The sequence below is a fragment of the Octopus bimaculoides genome, chromosome 7 (genome assembly GCF_046866305.1).
Source record: "Octopus bimaculoides isolate indiv1 chromosome 7, ASM4686630v1, whole genome shotgun sequence".
NCBI classification, from domain to species: Eukaryota; Metazoa; Mollusca; class Cephalopoda; order Octopoda; family Octopodidae; genus Octopus; species Octopus bimaculoides.
The window spans coordinates 51,342,923-51,359,934 of record NC_142934.1 but is presented as its reverse complement, the minus strand read 5'-3'; the positions used below and the strand labels follow the sequence as shown (position 1 = coordinate 51,359,934).

Genomic DNA, 17,012 nt, shown 5'->3' with positions numbered 1-17,012 from the left:
CAATAGGTGATGAATTGACCATAGTCTTTTCTTTTTCTTTTTTTTAAGCTTGGTACTTATTCTAAGTTATAGCAACGTAAACAAACCAACACTGGTTGTCAAGCAGTGATGGGGAACAAACACAGACACAAAGACATGTATATGTATGTATGTATATATTTGTACATACATATATACACACACACACACACACACACACACATATATACATACATACATGCACAAAGAGGATTCTTTCAGTTTCCATCTACCAAATCCACTCACAAGGTTTTTGTTAGCCCAAGGCTATAGTAGGAAATGCTTACTCAAAGTGCCACACAATGGGACTGAACCCAGAAACGTGTTGGAAAGCACATGTAAAACACACTACACACCACCCACCCACACCTCCACCACCCACACACACCTCCACTACCCACACGCAATAGCTCTAGAGTATTATCTTTAAGAAAATAATCTTTCATTATTAAACTGGTGGTTCAAACATAAAAAGCCTTTAGGTCAAATTATTGTTAATCAATGAATAAATTGACCTTGCGTAGGTGTGGTGGGGTGAGTCGATAGAGTGTGGGACAAAATGCTATGTCATATTGTTATGTGAAGTATAAATAATACAAACCAGTTTTATTACGTACAAATTTTATGTTATCATCATCATCATCATCATCATCATCATTATCGTTTAACGTCCACTTTCCATGCTGGCATGGGTTGGACGGTTTGACTGAGGACTAGTGAGCCAGAGGCTGCATCAGGCTCAAATCTGATCTAGCAAAGTTTCTACAGCTGGATGACCTTCCTAATGCCAACCACTCCAAGAGTGTAGTGGGTGCTTTTTACGTGCCACCGGCATGAGAGCCAGTCAGGTTGTTCTGGCAACGACCACGCTCGAATGTTGTCTTCACGTGCCACCAGCACATGCTGGTAAGGCGATACTGGCAACGAACACGCTCGAATGGTGCGTTTCACGTGTCACCGGCACGGGAGCCAATCCGTGGCACTGGCAACGATCATGCTTGGATATGCTTTTAGCATTCCACTGGCACGAGTGCCAATCAGGCGGTACTGTCGTTGGCCACGTCATCGATTTTGATTTGTTTACACTTGCATCAGTAGGTCTTCACTATTACAAAAAGACGAGGTATTGGCAGAATCAATAGAAATGTGGACAAAAATATTGTGTGAAATTTACTGATAGTCTTTTTTTAAGTTCTGAGTTCAAATTCCATCATGTCTGACTCTTCTTCTTATCTTTTTCATGTCATTTAAATAAGCCAGTGCCTTGCAAGTAGATTTGGTAGACAGCAACTGCACAATGACCATCATATCTTTGTATATATATGTATGCATACATGTGTGTGTATGTGTACACATGCATGTCTTTGTGATGTTTACACATCTTTGAAAAATCACTGAGCTTCAAACCTTAATATTGTCATTTCCCTGTCAAGAAATTATTTGCTGGCTTATGGAATAAGTGATTTTTACCAGAAGAATGGATAAGAGTTGGCAACAGGCATTCTGATGTAAGTGAATGTCTCACTAATGTATTGTTTTACTTGTTTCAGTCTTTTGACTGCGGCCATGCTGGAGCACTGCCTTTAATCGAGCAAATCAACCCCAGGACTTATTCTTTGTAAGCCTAGCACTTATTCTATCGGTCTATTTTGCTGAACTGCTAAGTTACGGGGACATAAACACACCAGCATCGGTTGTCAAGCGATGTTGGGGGTACAAACACAGACACACAAACATTTACACACACATACACACACACACACACATATATATATATATATATATATATATATACATATATATGATGGGCTTCTTTCAGTTTCCGTCTACCAAATCCACTCACAAGGCTTTGGTTGGCCCGAGGCTATAGTAGAAGACACTTGCCCAAGGTGCCACGCAGTGGGACTGAATCCAGAACCATGTGGTTGGTAGGCAAGCCACTTACCACACAGCCACTCCTGCGCCTTATATTCATCTTAATGCAAGGATCCTCAATTATTTTTTCCGTATAGACCCCTTTGATATCTATATTCCTCAGGTGGATCCCTATAATTAGTTGATGTTTAAAAAATCCTATTATACTTTTATAATTAAATACTATTAGGAATTGTATAAAAAAACTGTTAAAATATTTAGTGTATTGTTGAAGTACAACCACTTCACTGTACATAAATTTTAACAACAAAATCTTATATAGACCCCCGAAGGCCATATAGATCCCAGTTGATAACCACCGATCTAATGCATTTAACCTATGTTAGTATGAGAAAATATGTAAAAATGAAGAATATTGGGGTTGACATGACATAGGTGATGGTTTTCTACATCTTATTTGTGGCCTTTATGCTAGTGTGCTGAGGTACAAAGAAAAAAGACAAAAAAAAAAAAAAAGAAAGACAGAAGAAAAGAAATTATTATTACGGGTTGTGAAAATCATAAAGTGAGGGACAAAATGCTATGCAGTGTATCCCTTTATATTTTACATTCAAATTCTGCTCAGATAAACTTTGCCTTTCATCTTTCCAGGGTCAATATAATATTCACCATTTAAGTGCCTGGGTTGGTTTAATTAACTGTTGTCCCTGCATAGCCTTGTTGTTGTAAGACCTTTTTTTTACCTTTTCCATTTAGACATTTGTTTCACATGACATTGTCGCTATTTCAGAAATCATATGATTAGCTCTTATAGTTATTATAATAATTATCTCTTAATAGTTTTTCTGAATATATGTTTTGATTTGTTTGACATATTTTCAACACACTCATTTGTGGATCACAAGGAATCTTTGTCAGATATAATTATGTATTATTATACTGTATTTTAACCTCAGGTTCTGTATATCACATAGCCTAAGCAACACAAAGCACTTTTGTTCATGGATTAGTCAGGAGAGTTGTTGGGATTTAGAATGATGTGGGTTGGTTAACCATCTAATAGAGGTATTACACTCTAAACATAATCAGAATGTAGATATGCCAATTTTGTTTATTTCAATAGCAAAAAAAAAAAGAAAAAAAAGAAAGAAACACACAAATGCTTCTCATATCAAGAGAACTTCATCACACTACACCCCTTCTTAGTCATATACAGCACTCAGTTAGTACCTTCGCAGTAACTCTAATTGTCGGAGATCCCAGTATTGCTGAGAATCTCTCCTGGCCACAACATTTCCTTAACATAGTAAGGACAGCATCACAATGACTGGTTTTTCTCTTCAGGACCAGGAGATATTTCAACAATTATTGATAGCTCAGTGTGGCCCACAGTGGAATATCACTGACACATCAGGGACAGTGCTGGCACTGTACATAAAGGCATTTTAAACTGCATCCAGAAAAGGGCCACCAAGTGATTGGTATATAGTCATTCACACATGCTCCCGCCCCTAATCCACTGGTATGCTGTCTTTCTTTCTGATTTTCTACAGCTACTATAATGACCTCTACTCTCTGGAGCTGACTGGGCTTGTGTATTCTTGACATACTTATCTACTCACTTCTTCTCCCACCATCACCTTTGTGGTGTTCAGCCCCCCCCCCCCCTACCCCAAGCCTTGCACTGCTCTCTATAGCCTGTCCTTTCTTTGCAGGATGTTGGTTCTGGAATTCCCTCTCTGTTCAGTTTTTTTTTTTTTTTTTAAATTGTTGAAGTTTTCAGGAAAACATTAATAGCATCAATCTCACTTGTCTTGGAGGGCTATGGCAGGCCGTAGGCACCCTCCCAACACAACAAGGAGAAAATGAAAATAAAAAAAAGGACATGACTTTGATTTTGCCCTGCCAGCAAAGGATATATACATATTTTTTTTGTGATGTTATGCTTGTATTTTGGCTTTTGACATATCTATTGCAGAGCCAAATCCACCTGAATGAACTCTCTAACAATGAGAGGCACTATGCAAGGAAAAACACAGGTAGTATGTTACAAGAAGATTACTCTAGCATTGGATATTTAATCATTCTTTTCTATTTATTATTCTTTCTCTTATTAACAGGGATATTTCAGAAAATATGTTGGTCCAATCTGAAATAAGGAAATTAAAAAGCCGAGTTAACCATTTGGAATATGTGTAAGTTTCAACGCCTTTTATTCTGCATTTTCTCAGAGTAATGGTAGGGATGTCTATAGATTTGTTTCCAATATTCAAGATCTTCACAATTTTTACAGCTTTATTTTCTGTAATCTTTACTTAAGATATGCAGCTAATATTACCACATATATTTTTTTCCTTTAATCATTCCTTTAGATTATGCTACTGTATGTTTATTTATGAAAACTAACTTTCTAGTTTTTACGATTATGGTTAGATTAGATTTCACTTATGAGGTCTTATTAGAACAGAATAGGTTCGTTAATGTTTACTGTACTGCAAAGTATCAGATTCATTCCTTTTGAATTCCATGTTTAATTCATTTTTATTAATTCATATTTTGTAGTGGTCATCCCTGGTAACCTCTTTCTTTTAAACTGAAACTGGTTACCATTATAATGATTTTTGTTTTCATTCATTAATGGTGTATAACTCATTAATTAAAATTTCTTGGGTTTATCACACCTGATGTCTATTCTACGGAAATAATTTAGCAATAAACTATATGCAGAATTAAATACTAAGCTATTTTCATTATGTCTAGGGATCATCATCATCATCACCACCACCACCATCATCAGCATCACCATCATTTGTTGCTGCTGCTGCTGCTGCTGCTGCTGTTGTTGTTGTTGTTGTTGTTGTTGTTGTTGTTGTTGTTGTTGTTGTTCTTCTTCTTCTTCTTCTTCTTCTTCTTCTTCTTCTTCTTCTTCTTCTTCTTCTTCTTCTTCTTCTTCTTCTTCTTCTTCTTCTTCTTCTTCTTCTTCTTCTTCTTCTTCTTCTTCTTCTTCTTCTATCCATGTTCCATTGGTATGGGTTGGTCAGGTCATAATGCTCTGAGTCAGTTCTTATTTCAAGTTACTGTCCTCCAGATAGGTTGGAGGATCACGTCTCACTCATACATTTTATTTTGGACTTGGTGTCTATGACCGGATGTCCTTCCCAATGCGAATCACTTTACAGAGTGTACTGGGTGGATTTCACTGAGGCACCGGCACTAGATAGATGGGTGTGTCTTCAGCAAAACCAAACTAAAGGGTCCTGTTAACCCTCTTTTCTCTGCTCTTTGTTTTCAAGTTGGGCATTAGGGACAGTTTCTAAAAATCTTTGATCCAACAGTTTCTGATGGAAGGCATTGCTTGCTTGCTAGGGATAGACTTTCCAGACCTGACCAAGTTGGTGTTGCTAGCGACTAAACCTCTCTTGTGTATGCAGGGTGACAAAAACAATCCAGCATATGCTCATTCATTGCCCGTGAATTACTGGTAATTAGGTTTATCTCGAACAACTGTTTTCATATGTTAAATGGGTCTGGCTGTCAGCCAAGTCTATGAGAAAGATTGAACCACTCTCTTTCCTTTAGCAAGGAAGAAATGGTAGTCTTCTTCTGGTAGCTATGGTATCAACAGTCATGTAGCGGCTGTGGTTGAGGGATTTGAGGACAGAGCTGTACCACTCAGGTCGAGTCTTCATCAGCTTCTTTAAGTACAACTTGAGTAGAAGGGTGGGAATAGAGAAGAAGGTGCTGGCTTCTAGCAAATATTATGATAGATGGGTTTTATTGTTGGCACTCCGTCGCTTACAACGTCGAGGGTTCCAGTTGATCCGATCAACAGAACAGCCTGCTCGTGAAATTAACGTGCGAGTGGCTGAGCACTCCACAGACACGTGTACCCTTAACGTAGTTCTCGGGGATATTCAGAGTGACACAGTGTGACAAGGCTGACCCTTTGAATTACAGGCAGAACAGAAACAGGAAGTAAGAGCGAGAGAAAGTTGTGGTGAAAGAGTACAGCAGGGTTCTCCACCATCCCCTGCCGGAGCCTCGTGGAGCTTTAGGTGTTTTCGCTCAATAAACACTCACAACACCCGATCTGGGAATCGAAACCGCGATATTATGACCGCGAGTCCGCTGCCCTAACCACTGGGCCATTGCGCCTCCACTGATAGATGGGTAATATTGGTGAAATTGACATAGCTTAGCTAAATGATCTTGCTGTAACTATGGGTGGCAAGAACTGGGAGAAGGTATTTGATTTAAGTGTGTCAGGGTAATCTTGGATTGTGTGTTGAGTATTACAAATCACTCTGAGCAGTATCTCCTTCATTTTGAGAATCCTTTTCTTGTTCTTATTTTGTTCTTTGCTGTTTTGTTTATCATTTTCTATTTGTTTAATGTATCTTTACCATTATTGTTGTATGTCACCTGTTTTTCTCAATGTAAATCCCTTATTCTCAATGTAAACCCCTTGCTTATTATCTTTTCTATGTTTTCACTTTTGTACTGGCCCCAATGCCTTGCATCCATTATCATTGTTAAAATGAAGAAATATATAATATTGGTAGTAAAAGCTACAGACATATTTGAAAATAAAACCAAAAGAATATGTGAAAATATGAATGCAGTGTGGAAAAGATTTGTAGGAAGCTGATATTTTAATTTTTTTTTCTATGTAATTAATGTTTGGACATCAACTTCCGTCTAAGCTTTCAATATTTAAAATTTCTCGATAGTTATCTCATTTTCTGAAGTATGAAATATTACAATTCCTCAAAATTCAGATTTTTTTTTAGCATCACCTCTTATATATTTATTTTGTTTTTGGTTTCAAAAATATTTTCAAAACCGTTTTGAATGAAAATTCTTTTTGAAAGCCATTTGATATTTCCTTGTTTATTTAGCAAACTAAACTTATGCTTTGAAAATGCATTATACATCCTCTTAGCATCGAATGTTATCTACTCTATGTTGCCAAAATTTTGTCAATTGGCAGAAATTCTTGGATATGGACAGATGTCCTGAGCTTCTTCTAGCAACCCTTTCATTATTAATATTTTGTGTATTAATAAAGTTAGTTTCTCAGATTGTAGTATTTTCTAACTTCTTGCAGGATTTTCCTGTTCACTGACTTCCAAAGGTTTTAAGCTTTATACATGTTACATATTAATGTCTTACATAGTATCTGGATAGATCTCTGTTGGATTTGATGTTGAGAATTCAATTGTTTGATCCATTAAATTATCTACCATCGAATTGGTTTGTGAGTGACTGAGTTGCACCACAGACAGGTGCAACTTTAATGTAGTTCTCAGGTGGGTCAGTGTGACATAAAGTGGAACGTGAACCCTTCCAAAGTGAAAATCTCTCCAAAGTAGGTTGTTGTTGAAGCTGTTGCTATGATTGAATCCCTCTCTTCTGAGAGGGAATCGATCATAGCAATTGTGTACTCCTTTACAAATCCGCAATCCTGTGATGCCAGTCTTAGATACAATTTTTGTTATTGCAAATAAATTAGAGGCTGATGGGTTGGTAAAACCATTAGAACCTCAAACAAAATGTCTTGTGTTATTTGTCTCAGCTCTTTATGTTCTGGTTTCAAATCCTGTCATGGTCAACTTTTCCTTTCATCCTTCTGGGCTCAATAAAATAAAACACCAGTTAAGTACTGTTCTATTATTTTTGTTTATATAAACCAACAAGTATTTTAGCACTAGTAATTAGCTCCCAGAAAATTGTTTCTTATTTCTTTATTGCCGACAAGGGGCTAAACATAGTGGGGACAAACAAGGACACACAAAGGGATTAAGTCAATTACATCGACCCCAGTACCTAACCGGTACTTAATTTATCGACCTCGAAAGGATGAAAGGCAAAGTCGACCTCGGCGGAATTTGAACTCAGATCGTAACGGCAGACAAAATACCGCTAAGCATTTTGCCTGGCATGCTAACGTTTCTACCAGCTCGCCACCTTAAAGAAAATTGTTTCTGTGATGCAAATTTGCTTCCTTATAGACTTTTTACTTATGTAATATCCTATGGGTATGTATGAATGCAATGCCACAACTTATATACCTCTCGTTGGTAGATATTGTTGTTTGATAAAGGTCTTATGCTTGGATTAAGGATATCTTTTCATACTAAAACAAGAATCACATTAAGGGAGACAGAGAAAAAGAGATAACTAGGTCAACTCTAAGCATATTGTATCACTGATTGGAAGGAAAATATATCTTCTTGCATTCCAGTACTTGCCAATCCATTCTAGAATGGAAAATATCCCCAAAAATAAACAAAAAACATTAAAATAGGTGGACAGACTTGCTATAAAAAAACCCAAAGAAAACAGTTGATATCATTACAATAATATATACTTGATAAAACAATGCAGAAGGTAATAGTGTTAAATAATTTATTGATATTGAAATTGGATGCTGTTAGTTGGGAAAGGCTATGAACAGGACTACTCAATTATTATATAAAGTAGATTGTGTTAGTGCATTTCTAATGAGCCACGTACAGTAAACTTTTGGGAGAGTAAGTTTCATTTCTATTTTTTACAGCAAAATGCCTCTAGGCCTTAACTATTTAGCATGTAAATTGGCCTTATCCGGCCAAAATATTCTGCCTGTTTTATGTTCAAAGAGACCAAATCTGGCCTTTCATACTTAAACCTGCAACGTCATTCTAAAAATAAACAGTCACATCATCAAGATCTTGATGTTACAAGATAATTCATGTTTAATTCAAAACAATGTGAATAAATAAGCAGTACATTTGACAGTATAATCCGAATGCTAAAGGGTTAGAAGACCATCTTAGAATCACTTCTTCATTTCAACAATTTCTTACGAGGGAAAAACATAGAACCTAACAAAAAAGCATCTCATCATGTTCACAAATACATTTTCCATGGAATAATGTGGAAAGGCCATGAAATAGCTAAATGGACCTGAAAATATACAAAACTAAATAGGCAGCAAATTGGTAGAGTTTCTGCAGCATTAGCTAGAGTGCTTTTTGGTATTTGTTTCAAATTGCTGCACTCTGTGTTCAAATCCCACCAAAGTTAACTTTGCATTTTATGTGGCAGCAGAAGCCAGGTCACTAAGTAACTTGCAAGACATGACCCCTTGATTGGGAGAGGAAGCTTTGTGCCAGGTGATGAGTTTGCTAGGGTCTTATACACAAAATAGTGGGAGGAATTGGAAAGATTTGACAGAAATTAAAAATTGGTCCCTTGAAGCTAAAAGTTATGGAGAGATATGTTGAAAGCATTCTAAATAGCAATGGAAGAGAAATGGTTCATTTGATAGATTTAATACTGATTTCAAAGTTTGGCACAAAGCCAAAATTGACAGGGTAAGCCAGTTATATCGACCCTATTGCTCACTTGGTACTTATTTTATCGACCACAAAAGGATGAAAGGCAAAGTTGGCCTTGGCAGAATTTGAACTCAGAACGTAAGGATGGATGAAATGTCATTAAGCATTTTGGCCCAGCATGCTAACAATTCTGCCATCAAGCCATTTTCCTCATGAGTGCTTGATTTAGCGATTATAATATCAGCTAGTGAAGCTGATATGTTTGCTGGGTTCTTGGTTTTTCAGTAGGCTTTTAGCTCCTTACTGAAACACCCTCTTAATATTTTCATTGCATTATGGAAATGCTTTGTATCTAAAATGTCGAGTTTGTTAGAAACTGCACTGCATAGAAGGAGTATGACTACAACTGATTCAATAGTCTCTTCAAACTAGTAGAGTAGACAAAATGCAAAACTGAGGGCTGTAAAGCGTGAAAGAAAGAAATATATAGATAAGCTATAACTGACAAGAGACACTAAAGTGTCCCAAATACCTAACAGTCAGTGAAGCAATTTCTCAAGGATTACAAAGAAAATAATGATTGGTGGATAGAATGGCATGACAAATCAAATTAGTGTCTAGAAAATTAATACATAATCATGGTGCTATGACTCAGAACATATTTAGTTGACTCAGAAGCTGCCTTGCCACCTACCTAGATTATTGCTGTTTTAAACTGTCATATATGTCTTATAACTTACAGCCAATCGATTTAGACTTTGTGACTAAAATATCTTAGCTGTCTCAACTGCACTTTATCAATTTCACTATGAACACTTAAATGTATTAATAAAACTTTATAATGAAGCCCCCAGCAAGAGGTTTTATGCTAAAGTTAAAGATGTAGAGAACTTATTTTGGTTAATGTGACCTTATTGTCATTGTGTGTGGTGTTATGAAGGGAAAGAAGTTAATCAGCATTAGTTTAAGATTCAATATAATGCCATAGGTATGACTTTAAACTGCATCTGGTATTTTGGGATTCCAGAGTTTTGAGGAACCACCTCTTGACCACTATTACTCCTGGTCTGCGCTGACCTAGAGTAGTAGTACCAATTAGGGTCCCAGCTATGGATTAACTAGCTTATTAGGGCTGTGAAGATAGACTCTGCAGAAGAAACGTTCATGGTTCAACTGAGAGGAAGGTGGCTGCAGTAATGTATTGTGAAGTGCAGAGAATAAAATGAGGCGATTGAAACATCTTCGTCATCCACTACGTCTGTCTTCATCTTCGATTGTCTTAACTTGGTCTTGCCACTAGACAGAAGATGGTCATGGATGAGAGAGTGAAGTTGACGGTATGCAACCCTTCTTCATTTTAAACAAAGTCACATACAAGCGATAAGCCATCTTTGTTATTTGTGATGGTCCTCATCACTCCAACAGATGTGCATGATGATGAAAAGGAAAGAACATAACTGTTAAGTTATTTTATTTACATAGGCGTAGGAGTGGCTGTGTGGTAAGTAGCTAGCTTACCAACCACATGGTCCCGGGTTCAGTCCCACTGCGTGGCATCTTGGGCAAGTGTCTTCTACTATAGCCTCAGGCCAACCAAAGCCTTGTGAGTGGATTTGGTAGACGGAAACTGAAAGAAACCCGTCGTATATATGTATATATATATGTATGTGTGTATGTGTTTGTGTGTCTGTGTTTGTCCCCCCAACATCGCTTGACAACCGATGCTGGTGTGTTTATGTCCCCGTAACTTAGCGGTTCAGCAAAAGAGACTGATAGAATAAGTACTAGGCTTCTAAAGAATAAGTCCTGGCTGGGGTCGATTTGCTCGACTAAAGGCGGTGCTCCAGCATGGCCACAGTCAAAAGACTGAAACAAGTAAAAAAAGAGTAAAAAGAGATTGACGTTAATATAGAATTCCATTGTGTTTTATTTATGGTATATGGTAACTACAGCTATGGTTTATTTGTAGTATATGATAGTAACTAGAATTGCGTTTTACTGGAGTATATGGTAGCTAAAAACTGGAGTACTGAAGGGAATTTAAAATGTTACAAAATTATTCTTGATGAATAAAATGATTATTGGATGAGTACTTGGACAGTCCCTGACATATTAACAAAGTTAGTTTTGATTGTTGTGATAATGACTAGTGGATTAGTACCACCTGACTGGCCTTCGTGCAGGTGACATGTAAAAGCACCCACTACACTCTCTGAGTGGTTGGCGTCAGGAAGGGCATCCAGCTGTAGAAACTCTGCCAAATCAGATTGGAGCCTGGTGTAGCCATCTGGTTTCACCAGTCCTCAGTCAAATCGTCCAACCCATGCTAGCATGGAAAGCGGACGTTAAACGACGACGACGATGATGATGATGATGATATATATATAAAATTGTGTGTATTTGTGGGTGTATGTATGCACACAGACACACACACGAGGGTTGGTTGGAAAGTTCATAGGCTAACCAACATACTCTCTTGGAATGTGACCAAATGAGGTTTATCTTTCATCATAGCCCCCTTGCGGTCCATACACTTCTTCCATTGGTGTTGCAATGCTTGGATCTCATTGGTGAAGAAGCTTTTATCCTGTTGGTCAAAAATGTCATTATCACTGCAATACTGGTTCCCAGCCAAGTGTTTTTCTTGTAAGGGAACAGTTAATAGTCAGGTGGGTTCAAATCAGGAGAATAAGGAGGGTGATCAACCAGTTCAAAGCCACAGGCACACATAGAAGCTGAGGACTTGTGTGCTGGAGCATTGCCCTAATAGAACAAGGGGCATTTCATCAGTTTTCTTGGGCATTTGGTCTTGACAGCCTTTCATAAGTGCCTCAGCAATTTGGCATAGTACTCTTCATTGATGGTGTGGCCCTTTTGAAGATAGTCAATAAATACAATGCTTTTTGCATCCCAAAAGACTGGGGGCATCGCCTTCCCTGCAGATGAAACAACTTTTGCCTTCTTTGGTGCAAGTCAGGAGGGGTGTTTTTACTGCATAAATTGTCTCTTTGTCTCTGTCTGTAAGTGATGAACCCAAGGCATATATATATGATAGAAATGTGTGTATTTATATATGTATATATATATATATATATATATGTATATATATATATATATATATATATATATGATAGAAATATGTTTTAAACAGAAAATAGAAACTACACGTGGAAATGTAAGGGCAAAGTAAGAAGAAAAAAAACGAAAATGTACATTGGAAATCAAAAAAACTAAAGGCTTTTTATGAAAAGTAACGATAGATATATACGATTATAAAGTTTATGTTATAAACTTTATGTTATATAACTTTATGTTATATAACTTTATAAAAAAAAAAAAGGTGTAAATATGTGTCAGTTGAAAAAATACACATTAACAATGTATCACGTACACTAGATTTCATGAAATTTAATTGCCTGTATCAGTGGTTGGCAACCTGTAGTCTGTGGTTTGTAAATGTAGTACTGCTATCTGTGAACTAAATTCAAAATTTCATACGTAAAAGCACCCACTACACTCTCTGAGTGGTTGGCGTTTAGGAAGGGCATCCGGCTTTAGAAACACTGGGTTTCACCAGTCCTCAGTCAAATCGTCCAACACATGCTAGCATAGAAAGCGGACGTTAAACGACAACGACAATACGTACAGACATATATATATATATATATATATATATATATATATATATATATATACCGCCTGACTGGCCTTGTAGGGTTTTCGAGCGAGATCGTTGCCAGTGCCCCTGGACTGGCTCTTGTGCGGGTGGCACATAAAAGACACCATTTCGAGTGTGGCCATTTTCGTGCGGGTGACACGTAAAAGCACCCACTACACTCTCTGGGTGGTTGGTGTTAGGAAGGGCATCCAGCTGTAGAAACTCTGCCAAATTAGATTGGAGCCTGGTGTTGCCATCCGGTTTCACCAGTCCTCAGTCAAATCGTCCAACACATGCTAGCATGGAAGGCGGACGTTAAACGATGATGATGATGATGATATATATATATATATATATATATATATATATATATATATTTATATATATGGATAAGCATATTAAAAGTGGTCCATGGGAAAACTCATTTGAATCAAAGGGGTCCTTGGTAGTGAAAATGTTGGGAACCACTGGCCTTTATCAATAAAACATATGTCTGTTTGATAAATAGATCCGCACCTGTGTTATGATTCTAGAAAAGTTGTGTCATTTACTAGTGTTGAACCTGTTGACTTCAGTAACCTCAATATAAAAAAATCTTGTTACTCACATGTAGACACGTAACATTTCATATTGACACTGAAATTTCATGAAGTCTATTATACACATAGATTGTGAGTGTATATTTTTAAGTAAAACGTGACTTATATTGTTTCGGAGGAAAGAAATAGTTTGTGTATTTTCTTTGATCAGGCATTTAATATACATAAAGAATGATTAGGCATTTAATATACATAATGAATGTCAGCCACTTTACAGTGTGGACTGGATGATTTTTATGTAGCACCAGCACTGGCAGGGTTACCAAGTAACTTGCAAGACAAGAAATTATGAGAGGGGCAGGGGCAGTTGAGGAGGGGAAACTCGTGTCGGAGGATGAACGGTTAGAGAGTGACAAGGAGACACAGAGGCAGAAATAGGTGTCTTGTTATAATGGAGGGCACACTGGAAGAGGTGATCCAGTATCATATGATGAAAGGTTAGAGTGTGACAGAGAAATAGATTGGCAGAAATAGGTGTCTTGTTATAGAGGAGGTACATGGTTATATATATATATATATATATATATATATATATATATATGTGTGTGTGTGTCTTTGTGTCGGTGTTTGTGCCCCACCACCACTTGACAACCAGTGTTTGTGTGTTTGTGCTTCTAATTTAGTGGTTCAACAGCAAAAAAAAAAAAAAATAAACAATAAAAGAAGTACCAGGCTTTAAAAAGAAAATTAGTACTGGGGTCAATTAGTTTGACTAAAATTCCTCAAGGCAGTGCCCCAGCATGGCCACAATCTAATGATTGAAATAAGCAGAAGGATGCACATTGAAGTTCTAAAGACTGGTTGTATATCATACAATTTAACTTGTGTGTGTGTATATATATATTATTTATATATATATATATATATATATATACACATATACACTAAGTATCCAGACAGTTGCCATAGTAACAAAGCTAAAGCACACATAATGAAGCCGCTTGGCACAGATTGACGCACTAAGTTTTAACATTGTAGCTCACTTCCACTGTTTACAGCAGTGCTTGGAAGGAAGGTGTGTAGCGTGTGATTGTTGCATTGACCATGACAAAGTTGAGCAGAGAATCTGCATCAAATTTTACCAAAAGCTTAGCGATACCTGCTCAGAGGCCTACACAAAGTTTCCAAGAAGTTATTATCGTTCTCTACACAATCAAGGAGATCTTGGTGCAACTGAAACCTGAGTGTCTTTTTTGGTCAGCTGAAAGTAGTTTTGGCACAAACTTGGCAGACACGTGTTTCATACCGAAATCTTCAGTGATGGTGGGCTGAACTGAACTGTAATTAATCTGCACATCCTCTGGTAACTCACGGATAGTGATTCAACAATTTCCCCTCATAGCTGCACGCACATCTGTGATGCTTTTCTCAGATCTGCTGATTGCGGGTCTCCCAGTGAGCTAGAACTTAAAAATTTAGTGCACATGCACAACAGAGTTCAAGATCAATCTTTGCCAAGCGGCTTTATTCTGCATGCTTTAGCTTCGTTACTATGGCAACAGTTTGGGTAGTTATTGATTAGAGCTCATATATATATATACATACACACAGACACACAGACAAACAGACATATATATTCATATACATATACATTTGTATGAACATATGTCTTTTATCTATTACTTATTTCAGTTATTAGACTATGCCATGCTGGAGCACCATCTTGAAAGACTTTAATCAAATGAATTGACCTCAGTACAATTTTTTTCTTCAAAGCCTGTTACATATTCTGTTGATGTCTTCTGCTGAACTGCTTGCTCCTGGAGACATAAACACACCAATGCTGGTTGTACACATGTATATATATATATATATATATATATATATATATATATATATATATATATATATATATATGTGTGTGTGTGTGTGTGTGTGTGTGTGTGTGTGTGTGGAGGTGCAATGACCCAGTGGTTAGGGCAGGAAGAGGACCTAATCATAAAATCCTGCTGCAAATATGTCCCTATCCAACCCATATTAGCTTGGGAATATGGGCATGAAATGAATATATATGCATTAGGCTTATATACTGTTTCTGTCTTATAATTTCACCCTCAAAGTATTGGTTAATATGGGGCTACTTTAAAAAAAATTATTTGCCCAATGCTTTTGAAAGTATGTGAAAGATATAGGTATGGATAAGTAGCAGGAAGTACCTGGGTGTAAGACAATGCTACAGCAATATACATTCTCCTAACCCATGCTAGCATTGTAAAATAGACATGAAAGCAATTGAACACACATGCATGTCTTTGTGCGTGGATTCTGCATACATATATTCAGTATTTTCTACATACAGTAGTTTCCCATAGTATGCTATTTGAATAGCATACGGTGGGAAAAGTATTAAACTTGAGGTTATTAGAAGCTTGTGAACTTCTCTGTGAAATGAAAAATAGTTAACAATGTATTGGTCATCTGTTATTCATTGCTCTTTATGAAAAGAAAATAGTTCAGTTCAAAAGAAAAGCAAAAAAATGTCTTTTATTTCATCTTACACAAGTCTTTAATGGGATTTCATTGATTCACCTGAGTTCATCTTTTTTCTGGTGATAAATAACAAGAGTGAAAGAGCACGTGATGATAAATGGGTATTACTATTAATCATGTGCTTTCTCACTTGTACATGCATACCTAACCTATGCGCACACTACCTACCTACTTAGTATAGCCTTCATTTCTGTTCTCATATTGTGTACAACATAAAAATCTTCCATCGCTTATTGTAAGAAATAAGTAGCAATTACAAACCACAGAATGTGTGTTTAATAAAAAAAAAATCTTTCTGACTCTTTCAAAATACAACAATATTATGTCTCCACCTGTAATTTCAAGTGAAAACTATTGCCAAAAATATACATTTTTATTTCTTTTCCAGAACCTGTCTTAGGTAATATTTTCTCTTCCTTAGAATCTATCTGTTTTTTTGTTTTTATTTTATAGATAGTTTCTTCTGCATACTTTTACTCTGGTTATTTTTCCTGTCTGTAACTGTTGGGTTTTTTTTTTTAAAGTTTCTGATACTTTTTAAAAATGTAGCGTGTATTTGTGTTTAGCTGTTTTACTGCGGTGACTTTAGTGTATCACTAAAGAATAAAAACAAATTACTGGGTGATGTTGATATAACTATATCAACTATCTAATCTTGTTATAAATTAACTTATGCAACTAATCATAAAAGCTTTTAATCTTTTCGTGTGTTTTTGTTTTTTTCCATTTGGCTGTTTTTGTAGATGATTTGTGATACTAAATAAGCAGCTCAAATGTCCTAAAACTGTGACTAAACTATTGGAATCAAAGACTATGTGGTATAAATGTTGACTAATAACTAGAAATGTAATGTTGTTGCATCTCAAATGTTTTTTTATAGTATAGAGTTTTAAATATGTTAAAATTTCCCAATGTAAATTTAGCAATCACAAATAACATATTTTATTGATATATTTATTAGTGAAATATTAATGAGGAACATTCTGACTGTATTCTGTAGCAACTTATCTCTTAATCCATACTACATAATGCATATGTAATGATGTCATG

The 17,012-nt window shown here is 36.4% G+C and overlaps 1 protein-coding gene across 1 annotated transcript in view; it reads left to right on the top strand.

Annotated features, from left to right (window-relative positions):
* The window catches only part of LOC106870180 (UDP-glucuronic acid decarboxylase 1), a 56,550-nt gene that overhangs the window by 18,328 nt on the left and 21,210 nt on the right, over positions 1-17,012 (top strand). The window contains exon 3 of the mRNA XM_014916180.3: positions 4,014-4,088. Within this exon, the coding sequence (XP_014771666.1) occupies positions 4,014-4,088 (75 nt within the window). The remainder of the gene's footprint in view (positions 1-4,013; positions 4,089-17,012) is intronic.